Source organism: Populus trichocarpa, chromosome 19 (genome assembly GCF_000002775.5).
Source record: "Populus trichocarpa isolate Nisqually-1 chromosome 19, P.trichocarpa_v4.1, whole genome shotgun sequence".
NCBI lineage: Eukaryota > Viridiplantae > Streptophyta > Magnoliopsida > Malpighiales > Salicaceae > Populus > Populus trichocarpa.
The window spans coordinates 8,886,647-8,900,895 of NC_037303.2; the positions used below are offsets into that span (position 1 = coordinate 8,886,647).

At 33.0% G+C, this 14,249-nt stretch overlaps 2 protein-coding genes across 2 annotated transcripts; one reads left to right on the forward strand and one right to left on the reverse strand.

Annotated features, from left to right (window-relative positions):
• Window positions 1–747: 747 nt before the first annotated feature.
• LOC7459218 (uncharacterized) lies at window positions 748–8,348 on the forward strand. The gene is made up of 14 exons (XM_002325431.4): window positions 748–1,121; window positions 1,633–1,755; window positions 2,003–2,062; window positions 2,162–2,257; window positions 2,937–3,020; window positions 3,100–3,218; window positions 3,316–3,417; window positions 5,096–5,209; window positions 5,445–5,501; window positions 5,636–5,702; window positions 5,957–6,010; window positions 6,117–6,206; window positions 7,242–7,280; window positions 7,767–8,348. Exons 1-14 carry the CDS (start codon window positions 1,098–1,100, stop codon window positions 7,881–7,883), a joined length of 1,146 nt encoding a protein of 381 aa, XP_002325467.2. The 5' UTR covers window positions 748–1,097; the 3' UTR covers window positions 7,884–8,348.
• A 4,233-nt stretch (window positions 8,349–12,581) lies between these two features.
• Window positions 12,582–13,678, reverse strand: LOC7459219 (uncharacterized). Its single transcript, XM_002325864.4, has 2 exons — window positions 13,452–13,678; window positions 12,582–13,350 (listed from the first exon to the last, which is right to left on the reverse strand). The coding sequence occupies exons 1-2, from the start codon at window positions 13,545–13,547 to the stop codon at window positions 13,084–13,086; spliced, it is 363 nt and encodes a 120-aa protein (XP_002325900.2). The 5' UTR covers window positions 13,548–13,678; the 3' UTR covers window positions 12,582–13,083.
• Window positions 13,679–14,249: the final 571 nt, after the last annotated feature.

Here is a 14,249-nt window from a genome sequence, read left to right on the forward strand (position 1 = left end):
TAGCAAGGTAAGGGATAAGTGGATTTAAGTAGGTATGCCGCTTCAAAAATGTAAATTTTATTTTCTATGATATTTAATTTTTTTTCCATTTATTTCCCTGATTTTAACCTTAAAAATTAAGACAAAACATAATAAAATAAGTTAAAATAATAGAAAAGGAAAAAGACATCATAATACATATATGATATCATGAAGAAAATTATTGAAAAATAATATATTATGATAATATAAGAAAAAAACAAAGTAAAAACATAAAAAAAATTATGATACAAGTTTTATTTTTGTTAATATGTGTAAGTATTTAAATCCATCCCATTCTTACCTTTTCGGTCAACCCATAGAAATAATTTGATTATTATTGATTAAGTTAGCAACTTGACATATAGGGAGGATTGAAAGAATAAGCCATTTAGGGACCAAACTGAATTTGTTGTAAAGTATGAGCACCAAAAAATAAATATTAAAAAGATTTAGAGACCACGAATGTAAGGACGACAAGAATATGACATATACGGTTGATAATAAAATAAAAAATACCTTTTAAATACAAATTAAATATACAAGGACTTACTTAAACATTAACCCATTAAAAAAAAAAAAACGAAGATTCAGTTTCAGAATTGAGGCCAAAAAGAAAAAGAAAAAGGAAACAGCAAAAGAGGGCCACGGGTGGCGGTTTCGACTTTCGAGAGGTGGCAGTAACTGTGATTTTATGATAAATGAAACGCATATTCTCCACCACTCCGTACTATGCGTGGCTCCCTTTTTTGTCTTGCTGCATTTTAACTTATCTCACCCTGTCCACTCCCCCTTACTGTGTCCGTGTCGTGGACTGAAACAAAACAAAACCTTGTAAAAAAAACCTCATCATGTCTTCTTAGTTAGATTAACAGTTAATCCTATCCTTTCACATTCGTTGTTGTCGGTTTCGAAGAGAAAGTAGAAACTGTCTGTGCAGCACAACACACGCTCACGCTCTTTGATGATGGATCGAAAAACATTAAATTGAAGATGCTTTCACCACCCAACAACATATAAAGATCGAGCTCATGGATATTGCTTTTTGTTAATTTTGATTCTCGTGAAATAAACGAAATATGAAGGCACTCGTTATTCCTCCTGTAAGTAGTTATCTCTGATCTCTCTTCTGGTTTTTAAGAAGAAGAAAACATCGTGTTATGTATTATTGAGGGCCAGGGGTCATGGATACTGCTGGATTCAACAAGGCATCATGATGATGATGATGATGATGGATGAATATCTTGATTCTATAAGCTTTTCCCTTTTACCAAAAGCTTTCCTTTTCTTTCCTTTCTGCCATAATCAAAGAAAGCAAGGAAAGAATTAAAACAATCATCATCATGAATTTGTAGCTCAAAAACTCGTTTCAGGGCTATGAGAAGTAACTTGACTTGCCTTTGACCGTCAAGAGAGGCGACATAATATAACTTATGGAGCACTCCCTTTGGCGGGATCTTAACTAATGGCTTTCTGTACCATATTTGTATGCATGTATATAAATAAAGACATATCGCTTTACAATTACATGTATGCGTGGTGTGTAGTGAACTCGTTGTTCTTTAATGACTTTGTTATTATTTGTTTGTTTGTTATATATATATATCTTTTCAGGTATCCCTGCCTTCGGATTCGAAGAGTAGGAGATCACATTGGTGTAGCGTTTTTCCTGCTGCTTCTTTTCTTTTTCTTATTTTCTTTGCAGTATATGCTTTCATAGCTCCAGATTACAAAGAGGTAATCAGTTTAGTACTGCTCACATTGAATTTTCAATGTTTCTTCAAGTTAACCATTGCTTGTTACCATCGTTCTGCGTTGATATATCAAAATGGATCCTTAATTTGTAATCCAACTGCTTCTCATTCTCTTGTTTTATGGTCTTTTTTCTACCTAATAGACAAGTATTAACTTTGTTGGATGCTTATGAATCTGTCCTAATAGACAAGTATTAACTTTGTTGGATGCTTATGAATCTGTCCTGCAGAGATTATCAAGATGGGGAATAGCTGATACTTTTCAGAATTTTAAATTCAGCAATTGCAAGGTTGTGCATTTTTTTTTCCTGCAAGTTTAGTTGTTTAGATAATTTTCCTTCAAAAATAGTTGATGGGTTTTGTTTCTTACATGGTTCTGTATATTTTAGAATCAGTGCAGGCCTCCTGGAAGTGAGTCCTTACCTGAAGGGATTGTCTCAAAGACTTCTAACTTTCAAATGAGGCCGCTATGGGGCTTTCCAAAGGTAAAAGTTTATGAGCTCCATGACGGAGTGACTGATCATTCATTTCTCAGAAAGTCAATTCTTGTGACTGATCATTAATTACTGTCACCATTTAATCTCATCTCAACAAGTTTTCAAGATGGACATTTATATTTGACTGCATCAACTCTGCCATGGGTTTGCCAACATTGGTTGCACGAATGTTGAAAAGTTTAATGTGTTTCCATACGTTTGTTTAGGGACTGTAACATAATCTTCCTAGAATTGCAAATTTCTAAAACCTTCATGCTGTAAGTTAACTTCTATAACGAATGAACTTTATAAAATAAATGTTTCAGATGTGGCTCATAGATCTTGAGACTTCTTAGCGTGTTTTCTTCTAATTCTCAGTTCATATATAGCTTACTAGCTGTGAAGCTAGAGCAACCACAGATGATTATTTGACTGTTAAATGCGACTTATTACATGTATAAGTACTATCACATATACACTTTTTGGTTGAACAAGAATACGTGTTTCTCCATTTCGCTGGAAATGGAAGCTGGAGATATTTGGCATACTAAAATTTTTGCTTAATGGAAACATATAATATCAATTTTCTCTTGCTGCTGATGTTGCTTGAATAATATTTGGCTGTTGTGCTTTGCCTTGTTGTTTCTTTGATTTCAACATGATAAAAAATTGCATCTGGTTTGGACAGAATGATGAAAATTCTTCAATAAACCTTTTGGCTGTGGCTGTTGGAATAACGCAAAGAGATCTTGTCAATAAGATGGTAAAAAAGGTATGAATACTACAAGTCAACTTTTATATTCGTAGTTTTTCTCTTACTTCTCTGTTTTAATATTTATTCAATTTTTCAGTTTCTCTCTAGCAACTTTTCTGTGATGCTTTTCCATTATGATGGTATTGTTGATGAATGGAGAGATTTTGAGTGGAATGATCGTGTTATACACGTTTCTGCCCGTAATCAAACTAAATGGTGAGTTGTCTTGGCCCTGGAATCCATTGATCATTACTTGTAGAAATGAAATTACCTAAATAAATTTTACTGGGTTTTTGTTTTTGATGATGTCTAGGTGGTTTGCAAAGCGGTTCTTGCATCCTGATATAGTTGCTGCATGCAATTACATTTTCCTTTGGGACGAGGACCTTGGAGTTGAAAACTTCAATCCTAAACAGTATGTTAATTGCATGTCTCCCTTTTTTCTTTAAATTATATATATATAAAAACCTCAATTTTTAAAGGCTTTAATACTAGGACCAATAAAATCGTAGTCTCCATCTGAACATTAACTCTTTCCAGTGCTTGAAGTGGACAAAATGTTGAAATAAGTCGTGTGCCGGTTACCATGTAATCATGTAGTCGTAATTGAAGCTTGTCCATAATTGTAGAGGGAGTGAAACAGGTAAAATGTTGTTGAAGTTTCTAGCCGGTAATCTTCGAACTTGGAAGTGTTTATCCTTCTGTCTCGTGAACTTTAGATGGCTTGAAGGCGAGAAGTCTTACTGCCCCTGGAAAAGTTCAAAGAGTTTGCAAAGCCCCTGAGATATCCCTATTCAAAGGCTGAGATACAGCTCTGTGTCTGAATATTTTGAAATTGAGTCAATTACTCATTTTTGGAGTTTAGTTTATTCCTAGATGCAAGGAAATGATGGCCATATGCACTGAGTTTGATTAAGTGACTGGATTCTTCTATGTCTTACGTAACATGCATCAGATTTAAAGGCAATAATTAAATCTCATGATTATCAACCACAACTTGATTACTGGAATAATAAGTTCTGTTTTCTTTTTTTTTATAAGCATTCAGGAAACACAAGCCATTAGGTACTGAGGATAGTTATCAGCTTCGACATTTTTTAACATTAACATTGAATGATTAGAAATATTGGCCTCAGTTGCTAATGTGGTGTGATGTCCTTCACAGAAATCTGAGCGGAAGGCTTGCCTTCAGCTATTGATTTTTTTTCAAGGGCTTAACAGGATTCAGATGATGATTTTTCCCCGGTGCCTAAAAACATAGTTTTTCTAGCTGCATGGTTATTCTCATGAACATCAAATAGTAAAGGCTCCAGGAAGGGTATTAGCTATATTCATGGTTATCATATTGCAATAGAACCATCTTTTGGGGGTTATGAGGAGCTTCCGTAGGATTCTAGGACTCAACATAGACAAGATCACAAGTTTCTTGTGAAGGCTGAGAACTTGCCAAATGATATATGCCTATTCTGTACAATTTGCAGTGTGTTTTGCCAGCTGAATTTCCATTTTCTTAGATTTCATGAGATGCAGTAATTCATCATCTAAATGCAGGTGGGAGTCGAGAGAGTATTTACCATTATTTGCTGCCTGTGATCATCTATTCATTGTGAGATTATTTAGCATCACCTAAATGCATGCTTTGGGGAATAGGAACGTGATTTTATTTTGCGTTATGCAAATTTAGCAATGTTTGCCTGTGTGTGCATGTGTACATGATGTGTGTTCCATTGCAAATGAGAGAAGCATTTCAGAGAAGAAAAACAAGGTTTGAACAGTAAAAAGAAGGCATTCCTTATTAAAGACTAAACGAGTAAATAAAATAAGGTGAAAATACCTATGTTTCTGTTGGTCATCACAATTCAGCTTTGATAGTTTCAAGTAGTGGTCTTTGCCCACTATCTTCAGCTCATAGCGATCCACCATCTTGCTGCTTTGTTTCTTTAAATACAATATTTAAAGGAAAAAAGGACATTTTGTGATCAATGATAAAGTTGGATGCATGCAGAGATAACAAACTATAAATTCATGATATGACAGTTCATATTTCCAATGCTCAAACATCTTTTTTCTTTGAACTTATTTGACATTGCTAGGTATGTTTCAATTGTTAAAAGTGAAGGGCTTCATATATCACAGCCAGCCCTTGATTATAAATCTCTGGTACATCAGCAAATTACTGTCAGGGCAAGCAAATCAGGAGTGCACAGGTTCTTGTGTAACCTCTTTTTTCCTCCTTTTAATGATTATGTGCTGTAATCGGTACTTACCATCTGACCTTGTTCGGTTAAATTTTTCTTGACAATGTTGGACCATGAACTCCTTTATTTTGGGATATGAATATGTTCATTTTGAAATGTTTCTGTTACTTTGAACTGTACATATGCAAATTTTCTGTACTGCAGTGCTTATTCTTCTCTGATGGCATATGTTCATTGTTATCAGAAGGACTTACAAGCCTGGTATTTGTGATGGAAATAGTACAGCTCCTCCATGCACAGGGTAAAAAAATTCAGTTATGTTACATATCTGTGAGTAGTTCATTTGTATTTTTCCAAGGAAGCTAATAATCCCATCCTTTACATGGGATTTAATTGTTTCTCTTGACAAAACTAAGCTGAAGATCTAAATTACAGGTGGGTGGAAATGATGGCCCCTGTTTTCTCAAGAGCTGCTTGGCGCTGTGTGTGGTATATGATCCAGGTGTTTTATTGAAGAGCTTAATTTTTTGGTTATTCTGTTCTTACATCAGTATGTGGATGTGTATCTCCGTTTTTCTGTCTTCTAGAAATATCACAGTACTGCATCAGGGGCTGCTTATTCATTTCAGAAAGTGATGAATGCTGTCATGGACTGCTACTTTTCATGGGCTCTCTTATATTCTTTGTCACACTTGTAACCTGGTTTCATGGATTCTGATGCTATCACACATCTTTTATGGTAAATTTATGTTGCAGAATGACTTGATCCATGCATGGGGTCTAGACTATCAGCTTGGATACTGTTCACAGGCAAGCTACTCTCTTTTTTCCCTTTCTCAACGTTATCTACACACTCTCTTTTGCTCCTTCCAACATATATACTTACCAGAAATCCTACTGGCCAACGTTTTGATAGGGTGATCGAACAAAAAATATTGGTATTGTGGATGCGGAGTACATAGTCCATTATGGTCACCCAACACTTGGAGGTGTGGTTGAAAACGAGGTTAGAAATCTTACACGGTCATGCAGATTTTGTTGCTAGAGTTTTCTCGTCTAAGCTTTTGGTGTTACTTGAGATTATTGCCACATCTGGTGCATCAAATCACTTTAAGGGCACACACATATGATGCAAGCATAAGCATGAGACGGTTTTTAAAGAACAAGTTTAGTTGTAGTATGATTTTTTCGACGGATGCCAGTCTTTCTTTCCAGAGTTCATAAAAATTAGAGCAAACAGAACAAAGAAATGCAAGGTTGGTCTGAGAAACTTGTGAGTTGGATTTGAACTTGCACCTATAATTTTCAGAAAATGATGAATTAAGAATTGTCGTACTGATGAAATGGTAAATTACCTTGCTAGTAAATTTTCTTCATTCATCATAAAAGAAATTGTAAATTACCTATGATTCTCATGGATGAATTTACATGTTCTCTTCGAATTTTTGATGGTCCAATACTTACAGCGAGTGTGCTCCTCGATTCCTAGGATCCCTCCTAACAAGCAGATGCTCTCTCGCGTGCTTGTGCCATGGCCAAGCCAAGCCATTACAAACAATAGAAATTTTTCTTTTGGCTATTTTGAATGAGACTTCACCATGTGAACTTTCACACTCCTTGTTTGATCATTGACATGAATGTAGTATTTATGTCTCTGTTCTGAAGACACCACTTCATTCACAAAAAAGCAGGTTATGGAATGAAAGCAAGTTTTAACGAAAAATTTATCTGTTGAAAATGATTTCAATTGTCTAGTTTCACGAAAAGTTGAAAAGCATCCCTTCTTATTCAAGTTTCTATACCTAGACCTATTATTGATTTTGTCTAGAGCTACAAGCATGCCAGAGGATCCAAGAGATTCATTATGCTGTAACTGCAAATACCACTTCTCTTGTTTTAGAAGTTAAAATCACTCCTTACCATCCTTGATTGCCCTACTCCTGAAACTGAGAATCTGTGTGACATATACCATGCCTTTGATGTGTATTCTCTCCTTGTTTGATCGTTCTATATAAATGGATTTTTCATCTCTGTATTGCAGGAGCCTTCTCGTTCACAGAAAACAGATCCTAGATTGGAAGTAAGTACATATCAATGTAAATGATTTCAAATTGTCTATTTTTGTTGAGTGGTTGAAAATCATCCCTCTTCATTTCAATTTCCTCACTTGACATGTCGTTGACTTCGTTCGGAGGTACAAACATAGTAGATCTCGAGAGCTTGTTAGGCATTCAGCCTGTCACTAAAGTCTAGAGCCAATTAACCTCGTAGTTTCAGAAACGTTTCTCTACCTAGTAGGACATTGTTCTATTCTTAGAAATTGTCTTCATCAATGTAGGTAGGTGTTGAGATTACTGCCCATATCTTCCATTTCTGAAGGGAAATGTACATTAAAATAGAAGCACTTATCAGGCGTCTTAGGCACAAAATGCAGTTAACGTTACAATGAAAAGGAAGAGGGGTCGGAAAAAAAAAAAAAAAAAACAGGATGATGGCAGAACTTGCAGGTTGTACCAATTCTAACATATCTCTGGAACATAAACCTATCCCCGATAACCCATTGCAGGTGAGGAGGCAGTCCTTGATCGAACTGAGAATTTTTCAAAAGCGATGGAAAGAGGCGGTTGAGGAGGATCAATGCTGGATAGATCCATACAAAGAGGCAGTGAAAGAAAGCAGCTAGCTGCCTGTCCATGAAGCTGTGGACACTATGCTCCATCGTACATTCATTATATATATATATATATATATGTATATTATATTTTCCAGAGGCAAGAGGGCTGGAACAAACAAGATGTGAAGTTATACAGAGATCAGAAGCTCCGGGGTCGTGATTGACAGGAGAATTATTGGCAACATGCAATATAAATAAAAGCAAAGTTCGGGATCTGTACTCGTTTGTATATTGTGGTGTGCGAGTCAGGTCTTGTAAATGATGAAGGATACGTACAAGCAAGGCATTAATTAATCAAAGAGCATTCACACTGATGTGAAGAAGAAACCAACCTTGCTAGACTTGTAATTTGGCAGCTGTAAAGTTGATGAATACAGGTGATGGAGACTGATTTTAGTGAACATGTTCATACTGGGAGACCGTGGATCAATAATTTCTACAATGCTTAGCTTTACAGCACTTGCTTCCCAAGAATTCAAATTGTAAGAATTGACTAGCATTTTGCTTTGTAGTTTCCTACTAACCCCACCCCCACGCACACGCACTAGTTATAAAAAAAATTAAGAATTAAGAACATCAGGTATATCAGTAAAGTTAGATTCAAGAGTTTTCGGTTTCGTTGCAACACTTGATCAAAAAGTAATATTTATAATATTAATTATAATATTAATAATAATATTTTTAATACAAATATTTTTAATTTTAATAATAATAATAATATTAAACTTGTCTGACCCAAGTTTTTATAGTTTTTTATCACTTGAAATCAAATTTATGGTTTTTCTTCGATAATAATCATATTTTAAAAAAAATATTAAGAATAATGATAATGATAACAATAATAATAATAATAATAATAATAATAATAATAATAATAAACTTGAGTCTGGTGTCCTAGCCAGACCCAAGTTTCTAGGGTCTGGTTCCCCTAATAATAATAAAAATAAAAATAAAAATATTTATAATATTAATAATAATATTAAATTTATTTGACCCAAGTTCTTATAGTTTTTAATCTCTTTAAATCAAATTTATGATTTTTCTTCAATAGTAATAATATTTTTTTTCAATTTTAAAAATAATAAGAATATTAAGAATAAGAATAATACTAATAATCATAATAATAAGAAGAATAATAACAACGATGATGACAACAACAACAATAATTTTTAATTTTACCCTTCAAATCAAATCTATGAGTTTTTTTCAATAATAATAATATTTTTTTTCAAATTTATTAATAATTATAATATTTATAATAATATTAAACATGCGTGACTCAAGTTCTTATAGTTTTTAATTTTACCTTTCAAATCAAATTTATGGTTGTTTTTTAATATTAATAATTTTTTTAAAAATTTATTAATTATTATATTAGCAATATTCATTATAATAAAAATAATAATATTTATAATACAAATAATAATATTAAATTTGCATGATTTAAGTTTAAATGGGTCTGACTGCAACATCAAGGCCAAGAGCCTTAGATCTGGCTGCAACACCAAACCCAAGAGCCTTAGATGTGAGTCTAGTTGTAAGGCCGTGTCATGAAAGTGTGACAACTAAATAGAAAAAAAATTAATATTAAAGAATGAAATTAAACAAAAAAAAAAGATTAATTGAAAAGAAAAAAAACAAAGCAAAACACTATTCCAATTAATAGTGTTTTGCGAGAAGAGGTACAATAAAATCCCCTCATGAGATCATGATAATCTAATGAAAAGTAAACAAAACAATCATGAAGTTTAATTCTTAATTAAATCGATATTAAAAGATGAAATTGAAAGAAAAAAACTAATTAAGAAAAAAAAAAAAAATCTGAATCAACTAGGTTAATCCGTAAAATCAGGTTAACCCGTCAAACCTGAGATCCGTGTCATAAGAGTGTGATAACTAAATAAAAAAATTAATATTAATGAACTAAATTAAAAAAAAAAAGATTAATTAAAAGAAAAAAAAAACAAAGAAAAAAAACTAGAACTAAAAGGTATCCGTTTTTCATTATGGATTTGCACAGTGAAAGACTGATGACTTTTAGTATAGAGTATAATATATATGGCCTCGATTTTTCATTGTATTACCTACAGTGAAATTACCCTTTCACCCCTCCACTAAAAATATTAACCTTTGGTCTTGAGAGTAGAGTTGTATTTGTATAGGGATCCATTGGTAAATGTTGATTTGGAAGAGATAAAATGATCTTTTCTCATAAAAAGTAAATATTAAAATGATTACATTACTCTTGGAAGAAATTAAAAAATTCACTAGCATGGAAGGGTTTTATAGTCTTTGATGTGTAGTTTTTTGGTTTTTTTTTTTTTAAAATCCTAGCATTGAGGAGTTTTTTGGTTTTTTTTTTTTTATGAAAAGTGTAATCACTATATTGCTTTTGATACCAAATTTTTTAAAGCTATTGTGGGGGTGTTTGGACTTTCACTGTGGTAATGAGGGTTTTTTTTTTAATCTTTTTAGCAATATAAAAAATAAAAAAGTAGTTGGCAGTTAGAGAACACGTGCCAGCATGTAGAAGAGGATCTTTGCATTTAAGCGACGCATGTGCCCTACTATGGCCCTACTATGGCGGCCAAAATTGTCTGACCATTGTGTCAACAAAACCATCTAGTGGAGGCATTTCTAATGAGATGGTGCGTGTGTCGTGATTTAGTTTTTTATTATTATTATTTTCAATTTCATCCTTCAAGTTTAGTTTTTTATTGAATTTTTTAGTTGCTTTGTGAAATAAAATTTAAGCAAGTCTTTTACATTTTTTATGGTTTTTTTATTAGAATATTATTTGATTTAGTGTATTGTCTATTTTCTTATAAAAAAAAAGTTTTTAAACTTGATGTTTTTTCTCTTTTTTTTATCATTTTTTTTTCAATTTCACCCAAATAAACTCAAACCTACATGCCTTGTGCCTATTATAAACTGTACAATAAACTCATCCAATTTTTATATAAAGATATTTTTTGAAAAACAATTATTTTCCATGGAATTAATTGCACAACAAACTCATCTTAAATTCAATAGCAGGGAAAAGAAGAGGAAAATACAAAAAAGAAAAAAAAATCACTGAACCACACCTCAGAGAGGAAACTCTAATCATCTGGAAGTAGATAAAGATAGGATGATGATTCATAGCTTTCTCTTCAAGGAAATTGTGATTTCATAAAGAAGAAGAAAGGGAAAGGCAAGCAGGAAAAATATTATAAATTGATGATAGTGTAGTGTGTGGCTGCAGAGTGCAATAATGAGACGGGCACGCATGCCGTGCGGCGGAGCCTTAAATCATCCAATTTTCATAAGAAACAATTTCATCGCTGTTTGCCCTTGAAACAGCACATGGGTTTCGTCATATATCAGCTCTATAAGATTCTCAGAACACTCTTCTCAATGCACCAAACGCCGGTGTGGCTGCAAACCCTACTGCCATGTCTACATGCTCACGAGCCCTACAGTTTGCGTACTGGATTTTTATTTTTCCAAAGAGTATTAAGGATGCGTTTGTTTTCCGCTATTTTTTATATGTTTAATAACAAAACAAAAAAAACATTATTTTATATCGTAAAACTATTAAAAAATTAAATTTAAAACATAATTTTTATATAGCAATTTTCAGATATTTTTTTAACTTAGTTTCGTAAAAATTCTTTAAACCATGTTTTTTTTGTGTTTCAAAAACACTTTTAAAAAATTTAAAATTTTTTATTTTTTTTACTTCAAATTAATATTTTTTTTGCGCTGATATCAAAATTAATTTTTTAAAAATAAAAAAATATATATTATTTTGATGCATTTCCAAATAAAAAACACTTTTAAAAAGCAACCGTAACCACACTTCCAAACACAACTAGGCAAACATTTTATACATGTTTTTTGGCTACACATAAACTTCAACCATAATTTTTACCAAACACGTATCTAAATCCAACTAACCATACTTTTTTAAAACTTATTTTTTTAAATCACAACCATAAAAGCTACCTACAAAACAAACACTCTAAATCGATTAAAAAACACTACAAGAAATTCAGATTTTTTTAAAATGCACCACTAAAACAAAAAGAAACAGCTCTTAATAAATTTGTTCAAATAAATAAAAAACAAAATTCAGCTCAATATTTCTGCTTTTATGTAAAAAGGGCTACATTATAAATGGTCAATCTATGATTATAACTCATAAGGCCCCCCTCCACCTTAAAATCTCAGCAACTAGTTGCTACTAGACTTAATTGCCTCCCACCCATCTTCCACCCACCTTGCTATTATCGCTATCAGCACCTCCATGCATTAATATCATCATATCAACCCCCTATAAAAACCCTATCTACATAAGAGCTTTTACAGCACCGATGAGCACTAACCTATTTATTGGTAATTCAAGACCATCATGCGCTCGAGGGCACCCCGACATTATCTGTTGGAGCCTGGCAGCAGGGCATTAAGAGTATAAAATATACAGAATGATTTTATATAGCTAGCCCCACTACAGGGCCATTGCCAGAACAAACATGCTAATTGGTTAACGAGCTGTTCATGTATGCTTAACCATGGAGAAGAAGCAACTGCTAATCTTCTTTCCGCCAAACAAAACAGCATATGCAAAGATCAAAGATGAGGCTGAAGACACAAAAGAAGCCAGCCATAGGTCGACAACCAACATATTCCAGCAAAAACATTAGTGGGCATTTGAGATTTTTCACGTTGACAGAGAACAAACATAAAATAATAATAATAATAATAATAAGCAATTAACAAATAAATTAAGATATGGTGAATCTTAATCCTTTGTCGAGAATAACAGACCAGCACTACTGAGCACTGAGATTTAATATATTCTTAAAGGCAACTACTTGGATTGTCACAAACCCCAATGGTTTGGTAAACATAAGAACAATGCTCCTCCAAATATCCATAAATTGCTAAAATACTAACCTCGTCTGCTGTTTCCACTCAGAAGGCGTTGCTGCAACTTCCTAAAAAAATTATACACACTTCCCACTGGAAGTAGCAACAACCCTTTACCTTGCCTGGAAATAGCAACAACGCTTTACCTGGAAATAGCAACACCCAAACACTAACAGTGACCCTATCATATACTGGTATGATAGCAGCAATAAACAAAATTATAAACAAACAAATCTAAGAACAGGTATTCTCCTCCCCCCGCTCACACTTGCAACAGGATCAAGAAAAAGCAGAAGAACTAGAGATGGCATCTGAGGCAATTACAGGTCTTGGGAGTGAAAGAACAGAAACCAAAGGGCCTGTTTGGAATGTTGCAATTGATGGCATAGCAACAAGGAGATGGCAAGCAAACCCCTTTAGCACCTCCACAGCAAGTGCACATTGCACATATCTGAAAACCATTCAATCTTCTCCTGGTCTCATTCATCATCATTCTTATGTCCGTAACCTTCAGTGGCTCCATCAACGGCACCATCTCATTACTTGTTGTTGCGGACCCATTTACCTCCAAATAAACAAAAATTCAATCCACAAACACCAATTTAGACATGAAAAGCAAAGGGATCTACGAATTAAGAGGGGAATATGGAAAGAAACAACACTCACCTGGCCTGTGCTTGTACTTGCCTCATTGTAATCGATCACACTAGCTAGGAGGAGGAGGAGCAGCATGAGAGGCAAAGAGACCCCATAAGCAGACATGATGAGATGGGTTTTTCACGAGGCTTTTGAAATATGTGGGAATTGGCAATTGGGGTTTTGAGTTGTATATGTACTAGAACAAGTTTTTGATTTGGCGCATCATTAAATGTTACTTGGCGTTACGGTTGATGGGTTTGTTTTGGTTTCCAGCTGCTAAGGAGTACGGGATGTTTGGTACCGCGATTAAGGTTTAAAATGTATTTATATTAAAATAATATTTTTTTAAAATTTATTTTCAACTGACACATTAAAAGAATTTAAAAATATTAAAAAAATAATTTAAAATAAAAAATTTAAATTTATTTTAAAAAATATCTTTAAAAAAATAAAATAAAACAAGAATTCATACAGAGAGAGCAAGAATCGATTGGGTTTAAAAAAAAATAAAGAAAATAAAAAACTTGACTGACCCGGCAGTTGACCTGATGATCCGTTTGATATAATAAGATCCGGTTAAAAACTCAATTGCAATAAGTTGATTATATTTTTTTTTTAACCAAAATAATATCATTTTGATTTATAATAAAAATTAAAGTTAACCCAAATGATCTAGGCAAAACTCATTACTCGGGTCTTGGATGGAATTTAACAATAGTGATGTGTTATTTAAGAAAAGAAGTTAAAATAATATTTTTTAAATCTTATTTTAGTTTTAATATTAAAAGAATATTAATTTAATTTAAAATTAAAAAAAAAAAAAAA

Bases quoted from the DNA above. Each gene is read 5' to 3' on its own strand.
- LOC7459218 (XM_002325431.4), top strand. From the start codon at position 1,098: ATGAAGGCACTCGTTATTCCTCCT. The intron at 6,011-6,116 runs GCAAGCTACTCT...ACGTTTTGATAG, and splicing joins AGCTTGGATACTGTTCACAG to GGTGATCGAACAAAAAATAT. The intron at 6,207-7,241 runs GTTAGAAATCTT...TCTGTATTGCAG, and splicing joins GAGGTGTGGTTGAAAACGAG to GAGCCTTCTCGTTCACAGAA.
- LOC7459219 (XM_002325864.4), bottom strand. From the start codon at position 13,547: ATGTCTGCTTATGGGGTCTCTTTGCCTCTCATGCTGCTCCTCCTCCTC. The intron at 13,351-13,451 runs GTGAGTGTTGTT...GTTTATTTGGAG, and splicing joins CAAGTACAAGCACAGGCCAG to GTAAATGGGTCCGCAACAAC.